Genomic DNA, 26,195 nt, shown 5'->3' on the forward strand with positions numbered 1-26,195 from the left:
ACCTATCATCCACTGGTTAATGAATCCTGACTTTTCAGACCCAGTTTCCTGGATTTACTTTAAAGTTTTCAAACAAACAAGTACCTCTGAATTGATTCCTAAATCGTCGTTTATATGAGAAATGAAAAGTTGGTCACCTGGTGTTTCTCAGTGATCTGTCAACTTAGAATTGGGAGAGAAAAGAAATCATAAGGGCAGGGTGATGATACCCAGCAGAGGCATGAAGAGAGCTGGACAATTATGAGCATGTACAAAAGTCCAAAGGACGGGGAGACATGTCCGAGGCAAAAAGAGAGGGGAAAGGTGGAAAAAGATGAAGAGATTGTGTAAAGTAATAGTAGATGAGATACAAAGAGAAGCAGATTTCATATTGAGGGAGAAAGTATGTATTTGTTGTCGAATCTGCCTATTTTTCACAGGCAAGAAAATTCATTTTCATTAAGGGAAATAAATCGTGATTCTTTCCAACCTAAATTTCTATCTTTTGCATTTAGTTTGTTTTTTTTTTCTTTTTGTTTTTTTTGTAAGAAAATCAATCATACAACCTTAAGAATTGAAAACAGCTTAAATAATTGTTTTAATCCAATTTACCATCTAGATAACCCTTGCCTATAACATTCTGACAGATGGTTGTCTTGCCTCTGATTTCCTTTTGACAAGTATGCACTAGGCACAGCCTAGGTGCAGGGCCCACGCTGGCTCAGGATACAGGCAAGACCGAAGCAAAGATACGGGCAAGGACTAAGCAAGACACAGTCCCCACTGCAAAGCTGAGAAAAGGGACCCACTCATAGTGTGTGGAGGGACTAGATACAGGCGGGCCGGCCCAACTTGTAATGCTGTTACACAGCCTGAGTGATTCAAAATAGTCTGCTTATCTTAAAATCTGCGTATCTGGTAACTTATACTCATTCTCCAGGCCCTTTTAAACACTAGTCTGCATTTCAAGGATTTGAAAATAATTATGTCACTCACTTTACCAGTCTTTTTTTTTTCCCCCCTCAGTTCCTTCATCCACTCCTTTGACATAAAATCTATTGACAGTTCATCTTTAAACAGTTTGTCAGCATCCCCCATGAAACTGTAGTTGGTACTAGAACAGAATGTAAACTCCACCAGGTCTGCCCATCCGTGTACTGGGAAGCTCTTCTCCCACTTGACTTAGGCACTAAATTTGTGTTAATTTGGGATACATAAAGCAGCTAATTCTTTGTGGTTTCTCCTCTTCTCACTAAACAGCCTTCTTCCTTAAATAATCAGCTGGTATCTGTGGACTGCAAGAAAGGAACGCGAGTCCAAGGGGACAGTGCCCAGAGAATGCTGAGAATTGCTGAACCAGATGCAAGATTCAGTGGCTTCTACAGCATGCAAAAACAGAACCACCTACAGGCAGACAATTTCTACCAAACGGTGTGAAGAAAGGCAAGTCAGACGAGGTTTTAGAAGACAGACAGCGACTAAATCTGCTCTTAAGTCCAGTAGAATGTGTGCACTTGCTTAGTGGATTGTGTTGGATTGTGACTTGATGTACAGCGCTTAGAACTGACCGGGACGGGCTCTCCTCTACAGCAGTGTGCAGGACCAAGCATTCCCACTTTTCCTCAAGATAACTGACCAAGTGTTTTCTTAGAACCAAAGTTTGTAAAGTCGCTAAGACATGTTTGCTTGTAATATAGCTGTAGAGATATTTGGGGGTGGGGACAGTGAGTTTGGTTGGGGGAAATGGGTTGGGAGGGTGGTGTTGGGAAGACAAATTGGTCAGCTTGGCTCGGGGAGAAATCCAGTAAAATAAAAGCAGTTCAGTGGCGCAGAGGATATTTTTTTCCTGTTGCTCTGAAGACTGCACTGGTTGCGGCAAAGCTCAGGCCTGAACGAGCAGAAAACAAAAAAAGGCCTTGCAATCCAGCTGCCATAACCACCTTAGAACTACCAGATGAGCGCATCCGAACCTTTCGATAGCCATCCCAGGTCTAAAGCCACAAGTTTCTTTGCTATAGTCACAGCTGCAGTAGGCGGTGAGGAGGCAAGAGAAATGTGAGCGCAACGTTTCTCTAAAGCGGGTTATTAAGGATATATACAGTTATATACTTTTTGCTGCTTTCGTTTTTTTCCAAGCCAATCAGCCAGTTCCTAGCAGAGTCAGCCAATGAACAGGAAGGACCTAGTCATTTCTTGATGTGAGCACTGGAGCTTTTCTGACTACAGCGTGGCAGGAAGGAGGGAGAGGGTGAAGGATACCAGGTATTTCCAGGGGCGATGCTTCATTGTTTGTTGTTGCTTTGTTCTGTTATATCGTTGGTTGTTCATAGTTTTTGTTGAAGCTCTAGCTTAAGATGAAACCTTTTTTAAAAAAGACTGTTTGGGGATCTTTTTTTTCCTTATTATATACTGATTCTACAAAATAGAAACTACTTCATTTTAATTGTATATTATTCAAGCACCTTTGTTGAAGCTCAAAAAAAATATGCCTCTTTAAACTTTAGCAATTATAGGAATATTTATGTAACTATCTTATGCTTCAAAAAAAAAGTATTTGTGTGCGTGTGTATATAATATATATATACATATATATTTATACACATACAATTTATGTTTTCCTGTTGAATGTATTTTTATGAGATTTTAACCAGAACAAAGAAACAGGCATTTCATATCAGTGCTTTTGACCACTTACAAATTTTTGAGTAACCCAAAATCTCATTTTACCTACAGTTTCATTGGAAAGAAAGATGTGTGTGAGACAGTATGCATGTACTCACATACCTTGAGCAGTCAGCACCAGCCCTGCTATGGAGGAGGTATTCCTTTGTTAAATCTTCTTCCTCATTTGGGTTTGTTCAGTTGGTTATCAATTCGCTCACTGGCCAGAGACACTGATGACAATTTATCTGTATCACTAATCAGCTCCTGGGTTTTTTTTTTGTTTGTTTTGGTTTTTTTTTTTTCAAACAACTGTTTGAAACAACTACTGGAATATTGTCCATAATAAGCTGGAAGTTTGTTGTAGTTTGCCTCAAATATAACTGACTGTATACTATAGTGTTAACTTTTCAAACAGCTCTTAGCACTTTTATACTAATTACCCATTTGTGCATTGATTTTTTTTTTTCTTTTAAAAATGCTTGTTGTGAAAGACACAGATACCCAGTATGCTTAATGTGAAAAGAAAATGTGTTCTGTTTTGTAAAGGAACTTTCAAGTATTGTTGTAAATACTTGGACAGAGGTTGCTGAACTTTAAAAAAAATTAATTTATTATAATAATGACCTAATTTATTAATCTGAAGATTAACCATTTTCTTTGTCTTAGAATGTCAAAAAAAAAAAAAAAAAGAAAAAGGTGTTCTAGCTGTTTGCATCAAAGAAAAAAAAAAGATTTATTATCAAGGGGCAATATTTTTATCTATTTCCAAAATAAATTTGTTAATGATATGATGTTACCAAAATAGATTTACATCAGCCTGATTATTATAAAATTTTGTTGACAATTAATCCATTCCTGGCATAAAAAGTCTTTAGCAAAAAAAGAAAAATTGTAAATGCTTGCTTTTTGTTTTTTTCAATCATGGCCATATTATGAAAATACTAACAGGATATAGGACAAGGTGTAAATTTTTTTATTATTATTTTAAAGATATGATTTATCCTGAGTGCTGTATCTATTACTCTTTTACTTTGGTTCCTGTTGTGCTCTTGTAAAAGAAAAACAAATATAATTTCCTGAAGAATAAAATAGATCTATGGCACTTGCAGTGCACTGTAGTTCTACAGTTTGTTTTGTTTGCAAAAAACAAAGCTGTAGGGGTTTGCTTGCAATTTAGTTTTTGGCAGCAAATAAACACTTTGATTCTTAAATCCCACAGTGTAATTTTCAAAAAGATTCCACATCTGGGATTAGAAAGACAAACTGTCCTTTTGTTTTCAGGTTGTCAGCCTATATAGCTTCTTGTGACCGTAGGAAAGGGTCACACACAGCTACACAGACTCTTACTCCACTCATGTTGTGTAAGGGAGGAAGCTACCACAGCTGTTGTGTGTGTCTCACAGACCTGGGAAAGAGCAGGGTTTCTGTCCTTGCACAGTAGCTCCATGCGACCTGGAAAAGTCCCTCTCCCTTCTTTACCATCAGGGTTTCACCAGCTCACAGCCTCTAGTGATGGACAATGTGTGGAATAGTAAGGGGAAGAATCTAGCACTGCAAGAGAAGAACAATCATTGAAAATAAAGGTCTCAAGCATACATTACCTTTTTTCCCAACATTTATTAAATGGCATTGATTTGATTACAACTAGCAATGGGTTCATGACTAGTGATGTACCCATGAGTAGCTGTGTCTAGAATTAATACTTTAGGAAAACACACAGGCATGAATACAATATAACAATGATGGGAAATGGGCGATGCTGCAGCATTCAGTTTCTTAAGCACCATAAAGGAAAGGACACTTCTTCACAGACACATGGAACAAAACACAAACATCTAAAGTTAAACAGTACAAGGTTCTGAAAGTAAATGGCAACGTAATGGTTAAAATTTGAACAGTGGTAAAACACACAGCAACTTCTAAAACCAGGCATCGCCAACAGTTTCAATGTTCACAAGTATTAAGCTAAGATAACACATTCTGGTTTTGCTTCTTCTGAAAACAGCCACATCTGGTACGTTTCAGTCTCTGGACAATACTGGTAGGTGATATTTATACTACAATTCTCTTATAAAAATCAGTGTTGGTTTTTGCCATCACTTAAGGATAACTATAGTAAAAATCTCTCAATGCTTTACTTCCATTCTTCAATGTAGTTTAGATCTAGAAAGCCATAACTCAAATGGGCATATTGTCAGTTAATGAAAACTGTAACTGCACATGCATGATTAATATTACTCCCCCTTACTCTACAAAAGTTGGAGAAGAGTTCTTAATTGTTAGTATTTAACAAAAAAAATCTGTAGAATTCAAAATAGTGCCGTATTTCTCTTGGTTCATAATAAAAAGAATTAGTGAAGGTATGATCTATTAATACTGAATCACAAACCCAAGTTCAAGTGTGCTGAGTTTCCAATAGCAGGAAGGTAATGGTAGCCAGCTTTCAAAATAATGCTACAGGAAATTTAGCTTGTAGTCCACGAAAGAACTCCTGAAAAACTGCTCCTGAAGTGATGGTGCCCTATGTAGGACACAGAACTAGAACAAGAAAAATAAAACAAATAGAAATGTATATTTGAATACATTTACACAAGATGTATTTACATTTTACATATATCTCACATATACATTTAAAAACACCATTAAGTAATGAGAACTAAGTATTAATGCAAGGATTTATAGTAGCAATTTAAAAAGGGGGAGGGGGGGTTAAAAGGCTATATCCAACAATGAAAAGCTCTCAAGACCTTTACTAGAATTGCCCAGAAATGAGATCCCAAAGGCCATGTCTCTTAGGGTGCCCCTTAGAACAGGACCCCAGAACGTTAGCCCTATACCATGAGGTCTGTGACACAGCACACAGGCTCCCTGGTGAACTCAAAGAAAGGTGACCATTTTTATTCCTATCTAGGGTCAGCACAGTGGCAGCCATAACTGCACTGCTTGTCTTTGGTAGAACTGTTAAGGGGAGGGGTGGCCGCAGGCTGAAGTGGGGTAATTAAGCAGGTATAAGAAAGAGAAGCTTAAGTAGCCCACACAGCATCCATCCCATGTTCCCCAGACCAAAAGTGAAGGCACTTTTCTACCTTCACACTAAAATTAAGGTGGGATATTCAGGCAGCCAAGCCATTGTCACTGGTATTAAAACAGCAATGAGAAAGCCACCAAGAAAAGGGAGGACGAGTTCTCCCTTGAGCAACACCCCCTCCCAGGCAAATGTTCTAATACTGGTCCCAGAGGGAGAGGAATCGTCAACTGGCTGTGGCTTTCCAGGATGGGTGGAAAGGACCATTTGAAATCACGACACAGCCTCACCTTCCCATGCACTTGAATACGTCTGAGCATTACACTCCCCGCTCATTTCCTTGGACTATAATGTCACCACTTTAGACTGAACCCTAGCTTCTTTTCCACCCACTCCTTAAAATTCAAAGCCAAGACAAAACCACAACACACATACACAAGCAGCTCATCAGAAGCAGGTATGGTACAGATAGACCCGGGCTCGCGGGCTGGAGCCAGCGGCCTGAGCATGGAACAAAATGAGAAGGATGGGTGCTGCTTCCCTAAGGCACGCGGGGTAGGTTCAGTTACGTCCTGGGTTTTAGAGGGAAAAATTAAAAATCGCTTTCCCCCAGAGCACTCTGTTCTCTGGGTCATAAAATTCTTCCATGCAGTCAACTGATAAAAGCTAGAGAATGCTTCAGCTCATTTTATCTCTGGCCCTCGTGGCAGTGCCCTCAGGACCCACTATTATTAAAAATTAAGACATCTCATTCCTGTTTCACATCTATAAGAACAATCCAGTTTTCATACCAGTGTTAGCACAACCCAAAAGCAAACAAAGATGTCCAGTATTAAAAAAAATCAGCTTGTAATAAGAAAAAGTCTTCCATCAGAAAAACAAAGCTTAGGCAAAAACAATGTCACTTAGCCTTTTCTACTCTCTGTTAACTACGAATGGCTGGCTCCCCATTGAGTCTTTTATAGGTGACCCTTTGAGCTCCTCATGTACCATGTTTCCCCGAAAATAAGACCTAGCTGGACAATCAGCTCTAATGCATCTTTTGGAGCAAAAATTAATAGAAGACCCAGTCTTATTTTACTATAACATTAAAGACCGGGTCTTATAGAACATAACATAAGATCGGGTCTTATATTAATGTTTACTCCAAAAGACGCATTAAAGCTGATTGTCCAGCTAGGTCTTAGTTTTGGGGAAACAGGGTATTTACTACGATTCCCTCTTTATGAAGCTAGGATTGAAGAATAGTCCCATCCGAGTTAGCTGACATCTCAGAAATCCCAATCTTCCTATGTTCAGCTAACAACTGATGGAGATGAGAGAACCCAAAAAAGAAAAATGTTACCAGAAGAGGATTGTTCTCAAAATTGGATCAAACACTACAGGATGAATTTTCGGATGCTCTGAAAATCTGTCACATTAATAACTGCTACTTTTCAAAAAGTAATTTCACTGAAAAGTATTAGTTTTGCCTATAATTAAATTCCTCAATTCCCCTCTTTATCATCCAAATTTTCCTCTTTCCTGAGCCAAGTAAGCGAGCTCATTGAATTCTCAAACAATCCTCTTTCACCTCACACTATTCCCATCCTGTGTGATTTGATCTTGCTCCTAAGGTTATTGCTCATTTTTCACTGTCCTGGGTTCATGAAAGTCCATTCTTTTCATTTTTGCCCCTCCCTGGAGGTCCCGGCACCAATGCCTTTTATATTGCTTTGGGGACTGTTAACTGACTTGGCTGTTCCTCCATCATCCATCCTCACCGATCTGTCCTCCTCTCTCTCAACTGGCCCCAAGATGGCAGAGACCACCCTTCTCAAAACCTTCCCGGTGTCAACAACTGAGACTCCTAATTATGGTAACATTTTCATAATGCTTTCTCCACTGCCTTCCTCAAAGTTTATAATTCAGCTGTGGAAATGGTTTCTAGCCCAGGGCCTCAAATAAAAGTTAAATTTTATATAACCATAATTTATAGTGTTAGTAGCATAATGAAGCCATTATCCTCATCCTATACAAATGAAATTAATAAAAGTTGTGCATTTGGAAATTATTTTTAATCTATTAGCAAGACAACACACTAACTACCCAGAACTTCCCAACCATTGCACATAAGCCATTATAAAACTCACCTTTTAGTATATAATCAGTTAATAAGCTTGGAACTTTTTCACTGTCCTCTTTCATGGCACAAAGAACTATGAAATAAAATAAGGAAAAGGCAACAATTTCAAATTCAGATAAAAAATACCATTTCAATCATTGTAGCCTTAATTATGTAGTATAACCAATTTAGGCAAATTATTGTTTTCTAGATAAGGGAATATAACTACAAATGCTCAAGAATTGGTTTTAGTTGAATAAGTCCTTAACCAGGTAAGAACAGTCCAGTTACTTGAGAGTGATTTCCCTGATTTAACAAGTAGTGGCAGCAGGCAACAGAAACCCAGTGATTTGCACAGATTCTCAGTTTTGTCATAAAGACTGGACAGCAAGTTCCCATAAGGTGCACTTCTGTCAACTGTGGGGAACAGGAGGACCTCAGCGCTGCAGACATCACAAGCTGGAGAAACTCAGGTAAATGAAGAGTTCGCTGTACTCTCCAACAAGCATATCTGCCAGCCTTCTTGGAAACTTTTAAAGGAAAGACCAGGCGCCCATGAAGCAGCACCAGCCGGGCCGCCTCCTGTCTACTACTGAGGAACCTGGGTGCATCAGCCTCATCCTAAAGGGAACCTGACGATTGTATCTCTAAGCAAAGACAAAATCGAAAAAAGCAGCCACTATTAGAGTCGTTAAAAAAAAAAAAAAAAACCTTAAATCACCCAGGTACAGATACATCTACAAATACTGCACTTTTGCAGTGACTGACAACTCAAATTTTCTCCAGAGGATCCTGGGGAAAATGCCTCATTATTTTTCCCAGACATAACGACAATACAACACAGTGTAACTGTCAAGTCAGCCTTCCTGGGTTTAAATCCTTTCTCTGCTGCTTCCTAGTTGTGGGACTGTGAGCAAGTTACTTAACCACACTGGGCACCGAGTTCCTCATCCGTAATCTGAGACTGATAATTAAACGTGTCTCAGAGGCTTGATGTGAGTATTCAGTTACTAATTCAGATGTGAAGGACTTAGAATAGAGCCTGGCACAAAATGCGTGCTATGTAAGCATTAGCCATTATCAATACAACTAACAGCATTCGAAATTCTTAACTACTGTTGTTATTGTACTTCCACTAGCTTTTACCAGGACGGCTACATAACCATAAACACTGGGACTGAGTCCACAGGGCTTCCCTGGGGGCTGACATCTACAGGTGGTGATAGCAGAGGCTCAGGGTCTCCCCAGAGTTCTCAGGAGATACCCACTTGCCTTTCCAAGTGAAGAGCATCCTTCCATCTACGGCCTTCAACCAGTCCTGTCCTCATAACGCGATTCGCTTAGACATTATTCACATGCCTTCCACACGTTCACTCACCTATAGTCCAAGTTGTATCCATCTACAAAGACCCCATCTAAGAATCGGCGGAAGGACATTTTGATGTGGAATTAGGACTTTGATTTGGCCAAGTAAGTGTTTGTCCCTGATCTGAGGAGGCGAGTTCTCTCAGTAATTCCTGGCTTGTAGGCAGTATTTATTTTCCTGACTTACAGGGCTATTACGTTCAGTATTTCTGCTTCCAATCACATTTTAGATTTGTTTTCAATTCTATATAAAATCACATAACCAAAGCCAGCATCGTTAGAAGTACAGTAGACTGGGAATTAAGAGACAACCCTGTAATTAACTTTGTGTGATCTTGAACACTCCTAACTTCGTAAATTCTTCCTGAAAATTAGAGGGCAGGCCACAGTTAATCTCTTAATTCTTTATTTTAGACTGGCTGGCATCACTTGATTTATTCATATTTAAGTACAAAATGTTGTGAAAGTATTTTTTCACCAAAGGAAAGAATAAAAGCGTCAGGTTAGCAGGCAGGCAGCTAGTACATGAGACATTCGCTTTTTTCCTTGGCTCCCCCCCCCAGCCATGCCGCCACGTCCTTCATTTCCAAAATAGATGTCATCATCAATATTCATGTGATGCTCTCTCATTGAGTTCCCCCTTTAATTAGCAATTATCACAAATATTTATAATTAGAAAGAACCTAATAGATCAGCAGACCCTATCCCTTCAGGAAAAACAAGGCTGAGTGATGGACTTACCCCAAATCACACATACATTAACTTAATTACTATGAGGTAAATAGAGCAATTTTTTATCCTCAGTTTCCACTGTGACCAGGAGAAGGTAAGTGACTTCCAAAGATAGACCCATAAATAACAACGACAGAACCTGAATTCAAGCTCATTTATGGCTGTCATAAGAGATAGTCAATATAATGGATATTGAAGTCTAACCAATTATTTTAAAATGCAAGCCCCTTGAAGATGGAGTATTTTTGTCTGCTTTGTCACTAAAATATCCCAAGTGCCCAGAACATGGCGTGACACACAGTAGGCCTTCATCAAATATTTTCAGAATGAATATTCTTAAAATATTACTATCACTTTATGTTCTACCTGTAACTACTGTCTTCGGTTCTATATTCATACAAAAACAAAACAAAAAAGTAGTTTAGGCCACACTTTTCCTAAATCTGTCCTAATCAGTTATTGACAGTCATATTTATATAAGATCCATGAAGCACCTTATTTATTGATAAATGGATATGTTCTTAAATATACAAAAGGTGATGGAGAATTACTTTTTTCCCCCAGAAGTTCAGCTTATAAATATTTTAAAAGGGAAGAAAATCAAAAAAATATAAATCAACTCTAGATTTAGTGTTTGATGCTATAACCATTTACAGTTTCATTATCAAAAGAATAAAGCATTTACTATCCGAAATCAACAAAACAAAACAATAACAGCAACAGTCAGCCAACTAAAATTCATATTTAGAATCAGCAAAAGTAAATAAGGTAACAGTTTAATTTTGTCTTTACTCACTTTTTGTTAATATTTGAAGATCTTCAACAGATGGTGGTCCATTTTTTTTCTCATAAGGAATGACTGTTGTCAAGTACTGTCAAAATTTAAAAAAGCATCACTTAAATCTGAATTATCTGCAAAAATTAAATCCAGTTGCTAGAAATTCAATTTTATAACATAAAACATGAGTTACTTTAGTAACGAACATCTTACTGTCTCAGCTGGAGCTCTTTACCCACTTCTATCTGCTTCATCCAAGCCCAATGTCAACATAAATATCCATTTTTTTCACCTTTCTGTTATTGAAAATTTCACAGGAGTAGAACTGAGGGTGATTTGTTCATTTTTAAAGTGAAGTCTTATCTATTCTCTTTACATATTTTTCAACATCTTAAAATAGTAGTTTTAACTAAAAACAATTGTAACAGTTCTGCATAAAATAATTTTCCACAGCCAAATAACTGTTTCAGAACATTTTTTTCTGATTGAACAAAATGATTATATGAATAACTTAACAACTTTAGAAGCATATACCAGCCTCTTCCAGAAACCAAGACACACCCAAATAATTTTAGAGGTGTATTATTATTATTATTATCATTATTATTTTAAATTATTACCTAAGTAGTTATAAATGTTTAAAGGTATTAAAGGAAAAAAGTGAAAGCGAGAATGGCCTAAAGGGAAATGAATAATGAAAATTCATGTCTGAAATTAAGACAAACTGCTTGCCTACGTAGTTGATTAGTGTAACAGCTCACAAGTATCGGTTATGTCCCAGAGCTATGTCCCATGAAAGCACAATCTAAAAAATTATTCAGATCCTATTCCAGCCACTCCACCAAAAAAAAAGAAAATGCATAGTTTAGTGTAGTCTGCATATGCTCATCTAGAGATCAACTGTTTTTTCCTTGGAATCTCTTTAGCCTCACCCATTACTTAGCCTCTGCCCTAAATCTCAGCTCTATTCCTAATCCTCTTTGAGTGATTTTATCCCACTCATAATCAAAAAAACAAGAAAAAGTTACCTAACAATAACTGGATCCCTAGGTTCAGAAAAGTAGAAAAAGCGAATTGTTCAATCTTTAAGAAACCTAGTTTTCCATCATCTTTTTGGTGTAGACCTCTCCAAGGTGATGCCCAATTGTATCACTGTATATGTTTCTTTGTAAAGAAGACACCAAAAGCCAGACATATGCCCTCTGGGGGCTGCACTAATAGCATGTGTGTCAGGCGTCTTGGAGAAGCATCAGGAAGCCACCCTTGGCATTCAGGCTATCTGGCAACACTTTCAGGCTTTCCTGCCCACTCCCATTATTGGGTCAGTTTGCAAGTTATTTTGCGATCATGTGAGTTTGAGAGAGGTGAGAAGCGCCAGAATAAAAGAAAAAAAAAATTCAACCAGCCCTTCATGGAGCCCCTTTATGCAGGATTCTTTAATGTCGATTACTGCCTTTCTTGAGGAATACAGAACTCCCTGCAGTAAAAACCCTCAGCTCAAATGCCCTCTTCTGATAAACTGCCTACAAGCTATATTCTACATTTCTCAATCTTCACTTAAGCACTAAATTGAAGAGTTCTTTTTGAAGTGAAAATTTCAAATTGTGAAAAGTAATTTTAAGCATACTCAATGTAGCTGTTTTTCCTATGTTCCTAATATTCCTGAAATTACTACACAAAAATGTAATAAAAAACAAATTGCTATACATTTGATTGTATATTCATATCCATGTGTGATTTTGTGTAAATAATGTGTTATGCCTTATTTGGTAGACAAGTGAGTTTGCTGACTACATGATTGATGTATCTTAAAAACAGATGAATATCATTTAAAAGCAAATAAGATATACTCTATAGAACTATAGTCTAAAAAGATGCCAACAGCTGGATTTTCCCCCCAAAATGAGATAGTGTTTCTTAAACTTTTATAATTATAGTAGCATATTCTAGTTGAATTATTTTCTCAATTATATATTCTACACATGCAATTCGTTATGTAAATATGTTAATACTTATTTGTTTAAAGGTAAGAGTGGAAAATGGAGTTCTGAAACATGTATAAAGAATGCATTTACTTGATTGTCCAATTTGAAAAATACTTTTTCCTAAAGGGAAATTCTGTGCAATATCAAGGTTATAAATATAATAAACTTTGATTTCTCTCTTTTAAGCAAGTCTTAGTAAATTAGTAAAACTGCCAGCTCTCAGACCCTTCACTTACACAAAAAATGAAAAAGCAGAGAATGAGGAAAATAAGAATAACCGAGCACCTGTTTCTCTCCACCTGAATTTCCAAAGGTGTGGCGGAGGCCATTCTGAATGACATTTGAGATCCCTTCCATGCTGAAGCGCTAAAGGCAGCAATATACGGCCCGGAAGAAATGACAGAGAAAGAAGTTCAAAGACTATTAGTAAGAATATACCACGATGACTTATGTGCCCAAGAGACAAGCAGTTAGAAAATGCCACTACTCATTCAGATAAAGCAGACAAATTCATGCTGTTTTTAAAATGGTTTTGCTTCCATTTCTTTGCAAGTCAAATGTAAAAGCAACTGCTTTTATGCTGTTCATGAAGATTTTTCCTAATGCTAAATAAATTTGCTCCAATGTAAACACTATAAGTTGTACACATATCTGTTTTATGCAAAATGCACCACACAATTTTTAAGACATCTTTTGATACTATTTACCTATATTTTATTGAAAGTCTTAATAGTAGCAATACACATATTTTTCAGCCTAAGTTTGCATATTTCTACCATAAGTTTTGAGAACATTAACATAACGTTTGGCAAATGAAATGCTGTTACTTGGAAAGCTGATTATTGCTTCTCACTGGCTCTTCAGGCCACCTGCCCCTGCCTTGATGCCGAAAATGTGAACTGGAAGAACACACATGCTTTCTGAAGAACTCAGTAGATCCCATGTGCCAGCCAGAGCCCCGAAAACTTTTGCAAAGACTTTCCACACCGTTTCTAGGAAACAATTCTAGCTTCTTTCTCCCAGGAACCTCCAAGACTTCCTAGAATTCACTGTACTAAAAAGGGAATATTTCTTTCCAAACATCTTATCTTGGTTTGTCGCCAGTCTACAATGTCACCAGACACTGTGAAAAGGGTCGATGGCACTTCTATGGCTGCTGAGTCAAAGGACTTATGACTAATGAAGGGCATTATGACTATGACTAATGAAGGGCAAAAGCATCCTGGCAAAGGAAGTTCAGTCCTGTTTCACCGGATGGTTCCTTTCCCTGGAATTTTATAGGGGAAATTTGAATTAGTTAAATATATTTGAGGATTCAAGGCAAAGAATAATTTCACCAGGTCCCAAGGAATAGGAGAAAGAAAACCAAGGCAATGGTCTCTGCCCTCAAGAAATGCCCAGTTTAGCCCAGTGGTTCTCAAGTGTGGTCCAGGGATCCACCCCCACACCCAGGAGGTCCCAGAAACACTTTCAGGGGTCCGTGAATCAAAATTATTTTCTTAGAAGTACTAAGACATAATTTGCCTTCTTTTACATGCACTCTCTAATGACTTAGAATGAAATAATCCAAATGACAGATTGAATACAGAAGCAGATTTGAGAACCTGGCTGAATTCAATTAAACCAGATATTAATGAAATTGATATAAATGCACAGCAATACCATTTTTCTCACTAAATTTTTAAAAAATAGTTATTTGTCATAAAAATACACTATGTAAACATGAATGAGTTTCTTACTTGTATTTTTAAATGACTTTATATGTTAAACTTTTGACAGTTTTAATTTCTAACACAGTAAATATCGATCAATAAACAACAGCTCTTTCAGGTCTTCAATGCATTTTAAGAGCATAAAGAAATCCTAACAGACAGTTGAGAAACACCTAGAGGTTTAATCTTTGAAGGAGGTTTACTCTTTAATCTGTTCAGTCACACACGCAGTGGTATTTCTGAAAACCTGATACCACATTTTATCATCTTGTGGGAGCCAGGACATGGATGCTTCTCGTGAATCATCCTTCTTCCCCATCCCACCCTTCCCAGATCTGCACACCCGTGTCTAAGCCAGAACCAAAGGTGTGGTCCAGACACGTGAGTGAGTATGCTTCACTCTGCAGACAGCATCACAATTGCCATGATGAAGTAGACGAGTTTTAAAAGTAAAACCTACAGATAACTACTTTTTTAGATTTTTCATGTACTATCATGTAATTTGTTCACTTTTTCTAAAACAGACTGTCAAAAGAAATGACTACTTAGGCTCTACAATCTACAATAAAAATTATGGGAAACTTTTTCAAATAAATAAGTCAGCTCACTTTTAAAATATTCTATTAAAATATATATTTCCTTTCAAAAGCAATAGAGAAAAATACTAAAGTATATTTTATGTTTGAAGAACATGTTCTAAAACCACTATCTTTATTTTTTACTTTGCCAATTGGAAACCTAATTCCTGTTCCTGGAAAAAAAAAAAGGGTTGCTGCAAATTCTTAAAATCCTAAGTTAGACAGATACATACATATATACATGTAGGGTGCCAAAAAAAAATGTATACACATTTTAAGACAGGAAAAAACTATTGAAATTGTAATATATACCGATAACAAAAGATGAATATGAGTCACGTGTATACATTTTTTTGACAACCCTGGTATATGTAATTTAGGTTTCCTTACTAAATGTGCAGTTGTCAATATTGCTGAGCCATTTCAACTACTGGCAGCCTGACTACTGAAAGACGACTTTCATGCAACCAGAACTTAGTGAAATAAATGAAAATGCAATCATGTGTGAAGCCACAGTAATTTGAAAAAATACAAAACTATCGGCTGATCCTAGTGAAAGAAGCAGAGGAACCTCTGTCCTTGCAGCCGACTCAGTACCTGTGGCCAACCAGGCCCCACTGCGTCCTGAGCAGGCAAGTAACATGGCAACGGGTAAGGTTCTACTGCCACCTGTTCCACAGGGAAAATGACAGAACATGAAGATCAAAAGGTTCATGGGAAAAACAAAGAAACCAACTAAAAGATGTGTCTGAGAACGCTGAGAATGTTCGTCCACCAAAGCTCCAGTTGCCATCAACTCCCCCACTTCTTCCCCCGCAGGAATCATGCAGGAACAATTTTCTCCCTTCACTGCATTTTCAAACTCTCCCTCTCTACTAGCTCTTTCCCAGTGGCATCCATAAATTCTCGAACCCTGAACCTCACTCCTTTCCCCACGGCTCCCTGAAACGGCTGCTCCCATTTCTTTGACACTGACGTCCGTGGACGCTTTTCAGATGAGACATCAGGAAGCTCTCCTTGCACCTGCTCCCTGGATTCCTAGACACTACACTGTCCCCAGGACCCCTGCCTCTCTGGTTGCTTCTGCGAGCTGCTGCTTTCTGTGCTCATCTTTCACATACCAGTGTTGCCCAGGATTCCTGTCCGTATTTCTTGTTCTCATGCACACTCTGAACGTTCCACTCAACAGTTTCAACTTCTGCCTCCATAAAGCTACAGCTCTATTTTGCTAAGATCAGTGAAATGCTGTAAGAACAGAGCCTGGCACGTCACAGGGGCTCAGTATGCATTCACTACCTTTACTGCAGATCCAGTACGTCCTGACCTTCAGACTTGTATGTGTAGTGGCCTATTGGACATCTCTACCTAAACAGTCCTAAAACTCATATCCAAAACTGAATTCACCCTCCTCTCCCCAACCAAAACTCAAACAAAAGAAACATAAGAAACCTGTTACTCCTTCAGCATACTACCCTCTCTCATTCATTTGTTCCTTCTTTCAAAAACGGTATGGGGCCAGATATTATTGCAGGTACTAAGGATTCAGAGGGAACGCATCACCCTCATGAGCTGACATTCCAGTGTGAGAGGGGCAGAAAAAGTAAAACAAGTAAATGAACGAGATAACTGCACATAATGAGTGCCCTGCCGAAAGCTACGACATGGCAATTAAAAACTGGATGCCTACTTTCTACTGGGAGGTCAGAGCAAAGTTCTCTGAGGAGGTGACATCTGAGCTGAAACGTGAATTACACACCTTCCCAGATGAGCTACAAAGAACAACGGACAAAAGAGATCCTCTCAGACAACAAAAACCAAAAGCAGCCAAACTGGCCGACCAAAGAGTTCATTCCGCGGCCAGCTGTACAGGGGTCCTGTTATTCTCCAGCAAGCTGTGAAACAGTAGCTACCGAGTATTTCCATTCTCTTCTCCTTCCAATCAGAAGTTTGTATTGCAGAGGCCCTGTTTCTCTCTCCATCTTGGTGTACTGGATGTGCTGGGGAGGCTTATCCTTGGCAGCATGGCGGCTGCATCCAGAGCTGATGTAAGGACAGCTATCCCCCAGAGACGCTGCCGTGAGGCTGGCTGCCCTCACTGCTGACGAGATGCGCACAGCTCCCTTCGGGGAAGGGGTACATGAGTTCTAACTGTGCTTGCCCAAGTCCGAAATCAGTGACCCGACCCTAACTCCTCCCTTCCCTGGTGCCCGAACCAACAGATTCAACCTCCTCAATATCTCTGAAATTTAACCATTTGCCCATGCCTACTGTCACCTCCTTGGCTCGTTTCTTACTGCATGAGTGGCACCGCCTCTGAATCAACTCCTTATCTCTGTCTCCTTCCAATTCGTTCTCTCTGAAACACTCAAGTGATCCTTCCACAATCTGAACATGTAACAACAACCCACTTAAAACCTCTTTTTGGTTTCCTGCAGCCTTTAAATAAACACCAAATGCTGCAGAATGGCATACAAAGCCATCCGCTTCTGGCTTCCACTCTGCTACCTCCACACCCTCTTCTGGACTGACTGCTTCTCTCTCCTCCTAGCATTCTCCCTCCACTTCTAGTCACAACGAGCAACCTGCAGATCCACAGAGGTCCCTGCCACCTCCAGGTGGTTGCCCATTCCATGCCCTCTGCTCAGTATGCCCCTCCGCCTCCTTCTTCCTGTCCTCAGGATTCAGCTCAGGCTCCCCAGACCCCCAAACCAAACAGGGGCAATAGTCACGTGCACACGCCTCTACCACGGACAGTGCCAGGCACATAAAGCACTAAAACCATGGTCCCACTTTTAATAGCGCAATCACCACACTAGACCTAGGTTTCTCAGCCTTGACACTACTGACGTTTCGGTTCAGATCATTCTCCGTTGTGGGGGCAGTCCCACGCATAGCAGGATGTTGAGAGACATCTCTGGCCTCTACTGAGCCAGATGTCAGTGGCACTGTCCCCCACCCCACCCAGTTGCGACAAGGACAAATGTTTCCAGACATTGCCTCATGTCTCCTGGGGGGCAAACTGGCCTAGTTGAGAATCACTGCATCGCGTACAGTGGATGTTCTGTCATCCAGATCCCCAGCCCACAGGCAGCACGCCATGGAGGCTGGGGTTTACCGTATCCTTAACACCCATGCTGGCACATAATTAAAGATCATTATATGTTTGTCTAACAGTAGTAAGAGAAAACCTAAGATTTTTTAAGTGTTTCAAAGAAAAACAGCAGAAAAAAAATTTTAGTTAGGTAATTTTTTTATAAATTCAACTCAGTTCTCAAAATCTTGAAGGACAGAAAGAATGTCAGCTACTTCTTTCATATGCCCACAAAACACAGCCCATCCAACAGATAAGAGGCGTATGATCGATAGTCATTAGCTTAAATTGCACGTTTCTTCAGCAATTACTACCTGTACCAGTGAAATACCAGGCATCACACCTTAGCCAAAAGTATTCGGAATCAGAAAATTTTTGACAGTCACCTTGAATAGAAAAATGTCAAAGTAGAAATCAAGAGGTCAGGGTTCTCTCCTGCTTTGCCACTAACTATGTGACCTGACACAGCAGTATCTAATCCTGCCGAGGCCTGTTTCCTCACCTGTAAAATAGATGATTAAAATTATATCATTTTTAAAGGTCTTATTTGTAGAGTCTGAATCTATGAATTAATTCAACCAAGATACATTATTTTTTAAGGAGACAAATCCAAAGCATACACATATGCACACACACCACAGTACAGGACTATGAGATCACATGAGGCTATAATATAAATGCTCTAGAATGACAGAACTGCACAGCCAGACGATACATTCAGAAATACCTACTCCAGTGGTTTCATTTCCTTGTGAGGAGGAAATGAGCACATTTTGAGGAAGGAGAAAGACCAGATCTCACTCACTCTCCCTCCCAGTGACTTGTGTAGTGCCAGGGTCACAGCAGGCTCTGTAAGTCTGCTAAGCCAAAGGTGTAACACTCTGAAGATCAGAGCCCAGGAGTCTTAGGGCCTGTGATCACCATCTCATGAGGCCTCTTGATGTCTTTCAGGGCAGAATTTTTTTAAAAACAGCTACAAGGCAAAAATCAGCTGAGGGTGAACAGAAGAAAGATGACATGACAAGATATAAAGTTATTTGCCAAAGGAGCAAACAGTGAACTTCTGAGAAAGTCCTCTGAGGAACCTGGTCTAGGAAGTCAGCATGAAATTTCTAAAGTAAGACAAAATACACTGTGTTGGCATGGTTTGTAAAACGAGAGTGACTAAAACATATAAAACCCCTGGGATAATTAAAAGACTCGCAAGTAGAAGATGAATGAATTAGAAGGATCAAGGATGGGGATGACCAGGCAATGAGACAAGGAAGAAACAGGAAAAGAGCTCGAACAGCATACAATAGACTCCGCTTTACAACTGCCCTATAAATTCCAAAAAACAATACACCCTTTTGGAAGGCAAAATGAATTTTGAAAAGCTAAAACCTCAGAGACAGATCAAGTTTACTCTTCAGTAACCTTCACCTCATTTGGAAACACTATTTTTACAACCTTGAAAGCAGATGGGTGTTATTAGGTGCTTATGGTACTTAAACTGGGCCAGAGGGAAGACTTTCTCTACTGGGAGAGCAGGAGAGAGAGAAAACAAAAAGGGGGAGGGAGGGAGAAGAAAGGGAGAAGTATGGCAGACATATCAAAGCACTGACAGAACTAAGTCTCAGGGTTATGAATGTTCAGTGAACTGAAGGACATTAAATAAAGATCTGTTGTAATTTACTTAAAATAAGCAATTGCAATATTAGGTATGTCAGAAAGCCCAATCCTGCCTCCACGTAATCTACCATTTCCAAATTTTAGGCATAAAACCCAAATGTTGAAATTCAAAGTGAAGAGCTGGTGAAGATTGTGTGAGCCTAAAATTATTTTGTCACCTATCCATCCTTTTCCCCTCGGATCTTTATGAAGGAGTTAAGAGCTCTATAAAATGCCCTTCTCAGAATGGAATCTTTGATATGAGCCCATTTGCAAGCAGGAAAATGATTAAGCATTACAGTATTCACTTTATTGTTCCCCTCGCTGCTGAAATAGTGCCAAAGTAACGGGCAGGGACGGGGCCAGGGGTTTACTGAATTCAGGGCTTCAATCACATGATTAATACTGAGAACACTCACAACTGTCTCATGACTATTTCCTTCCCTGTATTAAAAGTCTCAATCATTCTCTAGAAACTTTTCTCAAACAAATCAAGGAGCAACAAAGTGTAAACAAGATACAGAAGATTTTTCAAAACTCTATAACAATCTGCAAGAACACAAAGAAATGAGCCAAGACCTCCAAGCCCAGTCCTGCATAATAACTCAGAACTGGAAAATGAGGGTGCCGAGGGGTCCTTGCACCCACCTCTGTGTAACTCTGCACATCCTCGTTCCAACACATACCAGTTATATGATCTAACACTTCTAGTGAGCGTTCATTTACCCATCAATGAAATGGCAATAATAATAATATCTACTTTGTAGGGTAGTTCTGAAGATTACATGAGACCATCCATGGGAAGCGCTTAGTAAAGTGTTCAGCCAATATTAAAAAAAAAAAAAAATACTTGGGCCGTATTCCTTTAAAAAAGGCTAGAATAACATTTGGGACGTAGCTCCCATACAGAAATAAGCATACCTTTCTACTTTTCTCCAGAGTCTCCTCATAGAAATAAAATGGCAACTGAGAAATAATAAATTTCTGATCATAGTCTCTAGGTTAAGGGCTGAAGATAATGTGAAGAAAAGACACTACTGCCTATAACTGAATATAGAAATCAGCCAAAAAGCTTAAACAGAAAACAAGTAACACTTTTAGGTAATTCAAGGTCTTTCTGAACAATAAAAAGAATAGAGCTAGAATACGCTACACAAATTAAAAAGCAACAAGAATCAGATATAGTGTTGTACTCTGTTAATTAGTTTCTAGAGTTCTAAACACGTCAATTCATTCTATGCACAATATATTCACCAGGTCAACCAATTTCACAGAAAGCAGGATCAAAGACAGGAAAAAGCAAAACTAACCAGGAGGCCAGGATATTCAGGTTATTTCTGCTACCAAATTTTTAGCCTCATCTGACAACAACTGTCACAGATCTCTAACTAACCAAGAAATCTTTTCAAAATCTCAAAAAAGCCCAATGTTAGAAAAAAGGTTAGGCAAAGCAATTAAATGTTTTTCATCTAGGTCTGTTAGTCTAACCTATGCTCTTACTCCATTAATATTCTTTATACTCAAGGTTTCAAAAACAAAGTGAAATTCAAACACAATTATTCTTTATAAATCACATCATTTTTAGTAGTTTGAATGACATGATTTTCAAAATTAATTTATAAGACAGTAGTTTTCATTTTTTAATGAATTAAAATTCTTAAAATAATCAAGACAAAATATATGAGAAAAACAGAATTGAAAGCAATACTTAAATATAAAACAATTACCAGTAAAAATATTCAAATTAAGATATTACTTAAGATGTAAAAACTGATTTTGACACTTCTTCAAATAATTTTAATGTGAACTATAAAGCAGTCAAATGCAAATTCTACAAAAATAATTATTTTTAAAAATCAGACCTAAGTAAATCAGAAAATATAAATTATACCAAAGCAGATAAATACCTGAAAATGTCTTGACTATTAAACTATTTTGTAAGTTCAGTCTCAGAGCAGAAAGATGTGAAAATTTTCAAAGGTAGGAATTAAGTGAAATAGTATCAAATAATTTAATTTTTTGTATCTGAAGATCTTTTTAATTTTTTATATACTTTAACAATATGACAATTAAGTATTGTTACACATTTTCAGAGCCAGTAAAATAACTTGGAAATTTATAAATTATTTCCTGACATTTACGGATACTCTAAGCTAAATATATAATAATAATACAATTTCCTGACATACTATGGCTTTTCCGTGAACTTGTGTTATATTAACAATTAACAAAACTCTCCAGAACATAAAGGAGTCAAGAACAGACTGCTTTTTACTACGGTAACTGCTGGGTCATGAAACACCAAAAAATCCTTGCAGAAAACAAACAGTAGATAATGATAAAATATAAAATACTGGCCATATATGTCTCTAGGCAATTCTATCTTTCATAAAATAAATTTGTTCCACAACTGAAATACTTTATAATCCATAGATGTGAATTAATTAAAATGATAAACATGGCACATCTAGTTTCTTTCCACCCTACAGTGACCTTCCATTTCACAGTCCTAACACTAACCTTCAGGAATGCTCTCTCAAACAAAGAAAAATGCACAGAACTACTATCACTAGCACCATCAAATTATTGTTGAAAAATGTGTTAATACTTACATTTGAGTATGTATACAGGGCTGTTCAATCCTCTCAAGCACAACCACTTAGAAAAGGAGGAGGAATCAGCCCCTTTTTCTACTTCCCCTCTACCTCCTTCAAACTACCTCTTATCACTATGTATAATAGTGTGCCCGGGGCAATGCCAATATTTTCATTTTTTTCATTTGTCCCCAGATCTAGAGACAACTGGTCTACCTGCTGGTTCTCTTCACTTAGCTGCGAGGGGTCTGACACACACAGAACAAAAGTCTATTGCTAGGCAGGGTGCCTGTGGCAAGTGGCGTGGAGATGGACTAGCCAAGGTACCACCATCTGGAGGCACCCCTCAGGCTGCTGGACGGGGCCCTGAGGACAGAAACAACTCAACACACCCTTAAGCTAAACCAAGGCTACATGTTTTAATAATTAGTCACAATATAGTGATCTTTTTACCTACACAAATTCACTTAAATGGAGTTCACATCTTATTTTTCATCTAATTTTTATTGTTTCTATAAAGGCCCAGATAGTAAATACTTTAGGTTTGCAAGCCACACGTCTCTGTTGCAACCATTTGACTGTCCTTGAAACACCAAAGCAGCCACAGACCATATGTAAATAAGTGGACATGGCTGTGTTGTAATAAATTTTATTTATAATATAGGCAGAGGGTCAATTTGGCTCCCAAGCAGTAATTTGCGTTGCCAACCCCTGGTCTAAATCATTCTAGCAAATGTGAAATTTTTAAATTTCAAATTAAAAAGAAGGGGGAAATAAAGCCAGGTCCATGTTTTTTTAAACAAAAGCCTGAAATTCAACTTGTTGTGTCAGAGCAGTTCCTCTTCTAGGCTTAGAGCTAGCATTAATTAACTTCAGAAAGAACTAATAGTAGCTGTCTAAATAAAAATAAATTTCTCTTACCTTAAAGTCAGCTTTGGTCAAGATTAAACGAAAAACTATTACTAGCTCACTTTGGCATAAAAAAGAAACAAAACAGATTGACTATTAGTCATAATATGAGTTAAGTGAGTCATAAAGACAGATGGACAAATATATCTGTGAAAGAAAAATATATACAAGAAAAGAGTATCTATTTTCCAAACCCAAACTCTCCCCCATCTTTAAACAGTTATCTCCCCAACACCCAAGAAGGAATAAATGAGGGAATAAAATTCTCTATATAACTGAGTCACTGATTGTTATTATCCCAAAAGTTTTCAGAATAAACTTCAGATTAGATTGAAACAATTATACATTTTTGGTGGTGGCTGAGTGTAACACACTAGAACTTTCTTTTGAAAGTTCAATGTGATTATGACAAACAGAAAAGATACTATAGATTCCTACATTCCCAACCCCAAACTTATAGAATAAGTAACCTTATATGTGACATGACATTTAATTTGAAAACATTACTGAATTCTAAAGGAGGAAGCATGTCCACTTTCAGCCATATGTGCTCGTAAGCTTACTGAGGTATGCTAAGCAGGTAAACACCAATGTCTTTACAACTTCAGGTAACTTGAGATGACAACCACTACTCAATTAAAACAGAACTGGTGTACTTCAACTTGTTCTTGAACTCATGTGAACTGCCACTGAAATTCAATGACCTCTGAAATCTGTTCAATATAAACAGGAGATCGCCAGAAGAAAAAAAACAAAAACAAAAACCTGATAGAACAACAATTCATATACTACAAATCCAAAACCTCTGGGATTCCATCTCCTTTACAGTGAGTTTCAATTCAACAAACATGTATTAAGTACCAAAAATTAGGTGAGGTGCTGGGGACACAATGCAAATCAGCCTTTGGGAAGCCTGCCCTCTTTCCAGGACAGACTTACGCCAATGATTACAACCCAGTATGGTACTGGGATACAGAAGCCAGTGCACCCGCACCAATAAATATGAAAAACATCTCAAACGTGACATAACAGGCAACTCACAAAAGAGTACAAATGGTCAGTAGTTCAAACCATTGTTTACCTATCAGATCAGTATATATTAAAAGGTTGCTGGTTGGAGGTGTGGGGCAATGGCCACTCACATATGCTGTTACTGGGTTATATTTCTGTAGAACAATCTGGAAAGCTAGTTGTTTAAAACTCTTTAAAACTACATATGCTTTGACCTAGAAATTCCACGGGTTTCAGTAAATGTAGACTTATTTTTCACGAACCAAAAGAAAAAATACAAGAAATGAATACAACGTCAGGAAAATGGTAACTGGTTTGATAGGATAAATTTAGAATTCCTACAAGATAATTCAGGGAGAAAAGTCTAGTAGGCAGTTGGGACATATAATAACTAGCATTTCCTCAGGATATATGCTAGTCTTATATATGTTATTTCATTTAATCCCTCCAAAACTCAAAAGGGTATGTATGCAGGGGCAGTATTTAAATATAGCTCTTAACCCAAAGCTCTTAATATTCTATTCAGCCTCCATGGGTTTGGCACCTGGCATGAAGATCTGATTCAGATTTGCAAGTTTATCTTTCTTTGAGGGATTTATTTAGCAGAAATGTATTAGTTACCTAATGTTGAACCTAATGATACCAGGAAAATAAAGTTACATTTCCTATGTTTATGGAACCATACCAGAGATAGACATGAAAACAAAAAAATTGCAATATGGTACAACAGTGCTAACAGAAATAGCTAAGAGGAGTAATACTAACCCCAAAAGAAGGAGAGAGTAGTCAATTCTGCATTGTTGGAAGAATCATCAAGGAAGGTTCTGGAAAAGGAAGACAATGCTTGACCATGATTCTGAAGGATGTGTTAAAAAAAAAAAAAAAAAAAAAAATCCTCCAAGTGGACAGGGGAAGCAAGAAAGGAGGGCCACACCACAAAAAGGCGGTGGCATATACATACAGAAGCAGAATGCCCAAAACAGCACAGTCAGTTCAAAGAAATGCATGTAAGTCACCACACTGATGAACAGACACTGCCCTTCAACCATTCCAGTCTCTAACCCCGCCCCCCCACCCCTCCACCACCCCACCCACCCCTGCTCTTCCAGATGCTGAACAACAAGACAAAGGAGACAGAAAGCTTTCTGCTCTCTTCAGCCTCCTCCAACCTCCCTTCCAAAGGGAGAGCTGGAAAAGGACATGGCAGCCTGCCTTGCCAATCAGGAAATAGCTCCCCAATAGCATCACTACTCAAGCACCTTACCCAACCTTCTGTTTTCTTGGTAACATTTATTACTACCTGAAATTATAATGTCTAGTCATTCTTTTCCTTGTTTATCGCCTGTCTCCGTCATTAGAATATAAGCTCCAGGAGGCCCTGGGCTTTGTCCCTTATTCACCTCGGTAGCTACAACATCCCTGGCACAAGGAAGACACTCTGCAAATATTTGCTGAATAAATGCATAGTTTTATCTTAGCCAACACGTAGCAGATTATTTTAAAAATTAAAACAAATCAAGATAACATTTTCCTTTTAATAAGACACTCAATATTTTCTTCCATATTTAATAGTATTTTCATGCCCCAAAGAAATTTTCTGCTCTAAATAGCAACCCTAAGACCCCAATGTTTTTTTCACTGCAGAAATGTTTGAAACAAAACATGTTTCCAAAATTAACACCTGAAGAGTTTGATTCTGCTCTATTCCCACCCAGATATTTCACTACAGTATTTTTAGACCAAAGAAAATAAACTAGCAATTATGGATATAGTATACCAACTACAAATTAAAGCTTTGTTTCAATGAAACATGCTTAAGGAAAAATGGAAGGACATTATTCCACGTTTAAGAAAAAAGTCAAAGTCCTGCTAACAGAACAAAAAATGTCTCAGGTAGAAAGAAAAAAGTGACTAATAACATTAGAAACCAGATTAGCAGGATATCTGCAAAAAGGTCACCAATTTTTAGAAATTAGTATCACTGATGATAGCTAAGGCATAGAGATCAAGCCTTGCCG

General features: G+C 38.1%; 2 protein-coding genes across 5 annotated transcripts in view; one reads left to right on the forward strand and one right to left on the reverse strand.

Annotated features, from left to right (window-relative positions):
• Positions 1–3,751, forward strand: part of CRIM1 (cysteine rich transmembrane BMP regulator 1) — a 187,874-nt gene extending 184,123 nt beyond the window's left edge. For all 3 annotated transcript variants that reach the window (XM_019741906.2, XM_019741916.2, XM_074331893.1), the window contains one exon: positions 1,240–3,751. In XM_019741906.2, the coding sequence (XP_019597465.1) occupies positions 1,240–1,416 (177 nt within the window). In that variant the 3' untranslated portion in view covers positions 1,417–3,751. The remainder of the gene's footprint in view (positions 1–1,239) is intronic.
• A 489-nt stretch (positions 3,752–4,240) lies between these two features.
• FEZ2 (fasciculation and elongation protein zeta 2) overlaps positions 4,241–26,195 on the reverse strand; it is a 38,809-nt gene continuing 16,854 nt past the window's right edge. The window contains exons 6-9 of one of the 2 annotated variants that reach the window (XM_019741928.2): positions 12,918–12,998; positions 10,666–10,741; positions 7,801–7,866; positions 4,241–5,181 (exon numbers count right to left, since the gene is read on the reverse strand). In XM_019741928.2, coding sequence (XP_019597487.1) covers positions 5,165–5,181; positions 7,801–7,866; positions 10,666–10,741; positions 12,918–12,998 — 240 coding nt within the window. In that variant the 3' untranslated portion in view covers positions 4,241–5,164. The remainder of the gene's footprint in view (positions 5,182–7,800; positions 7,867–10,665; positions 10,742–12,917; positions 12,999–26,195) is intronic. The other variant, XM_019741937.2, reaches the window with a different exon arrangement.

Source organism: Rhinolophus sinicus, linkage group LG05 (genome assembly GCF_036562045.2).
Source record: "Rhinolophus sinicus isolate RSC01 linkage group LG05, ASM3656204v1, whole genome shotgun sequence".
NCBI lineage: Eukaryota > Metazoa > Chordata > Mammalia > Chiroptera > Rhinolophidae > Rhinolophus > Rhinolophus sinicus.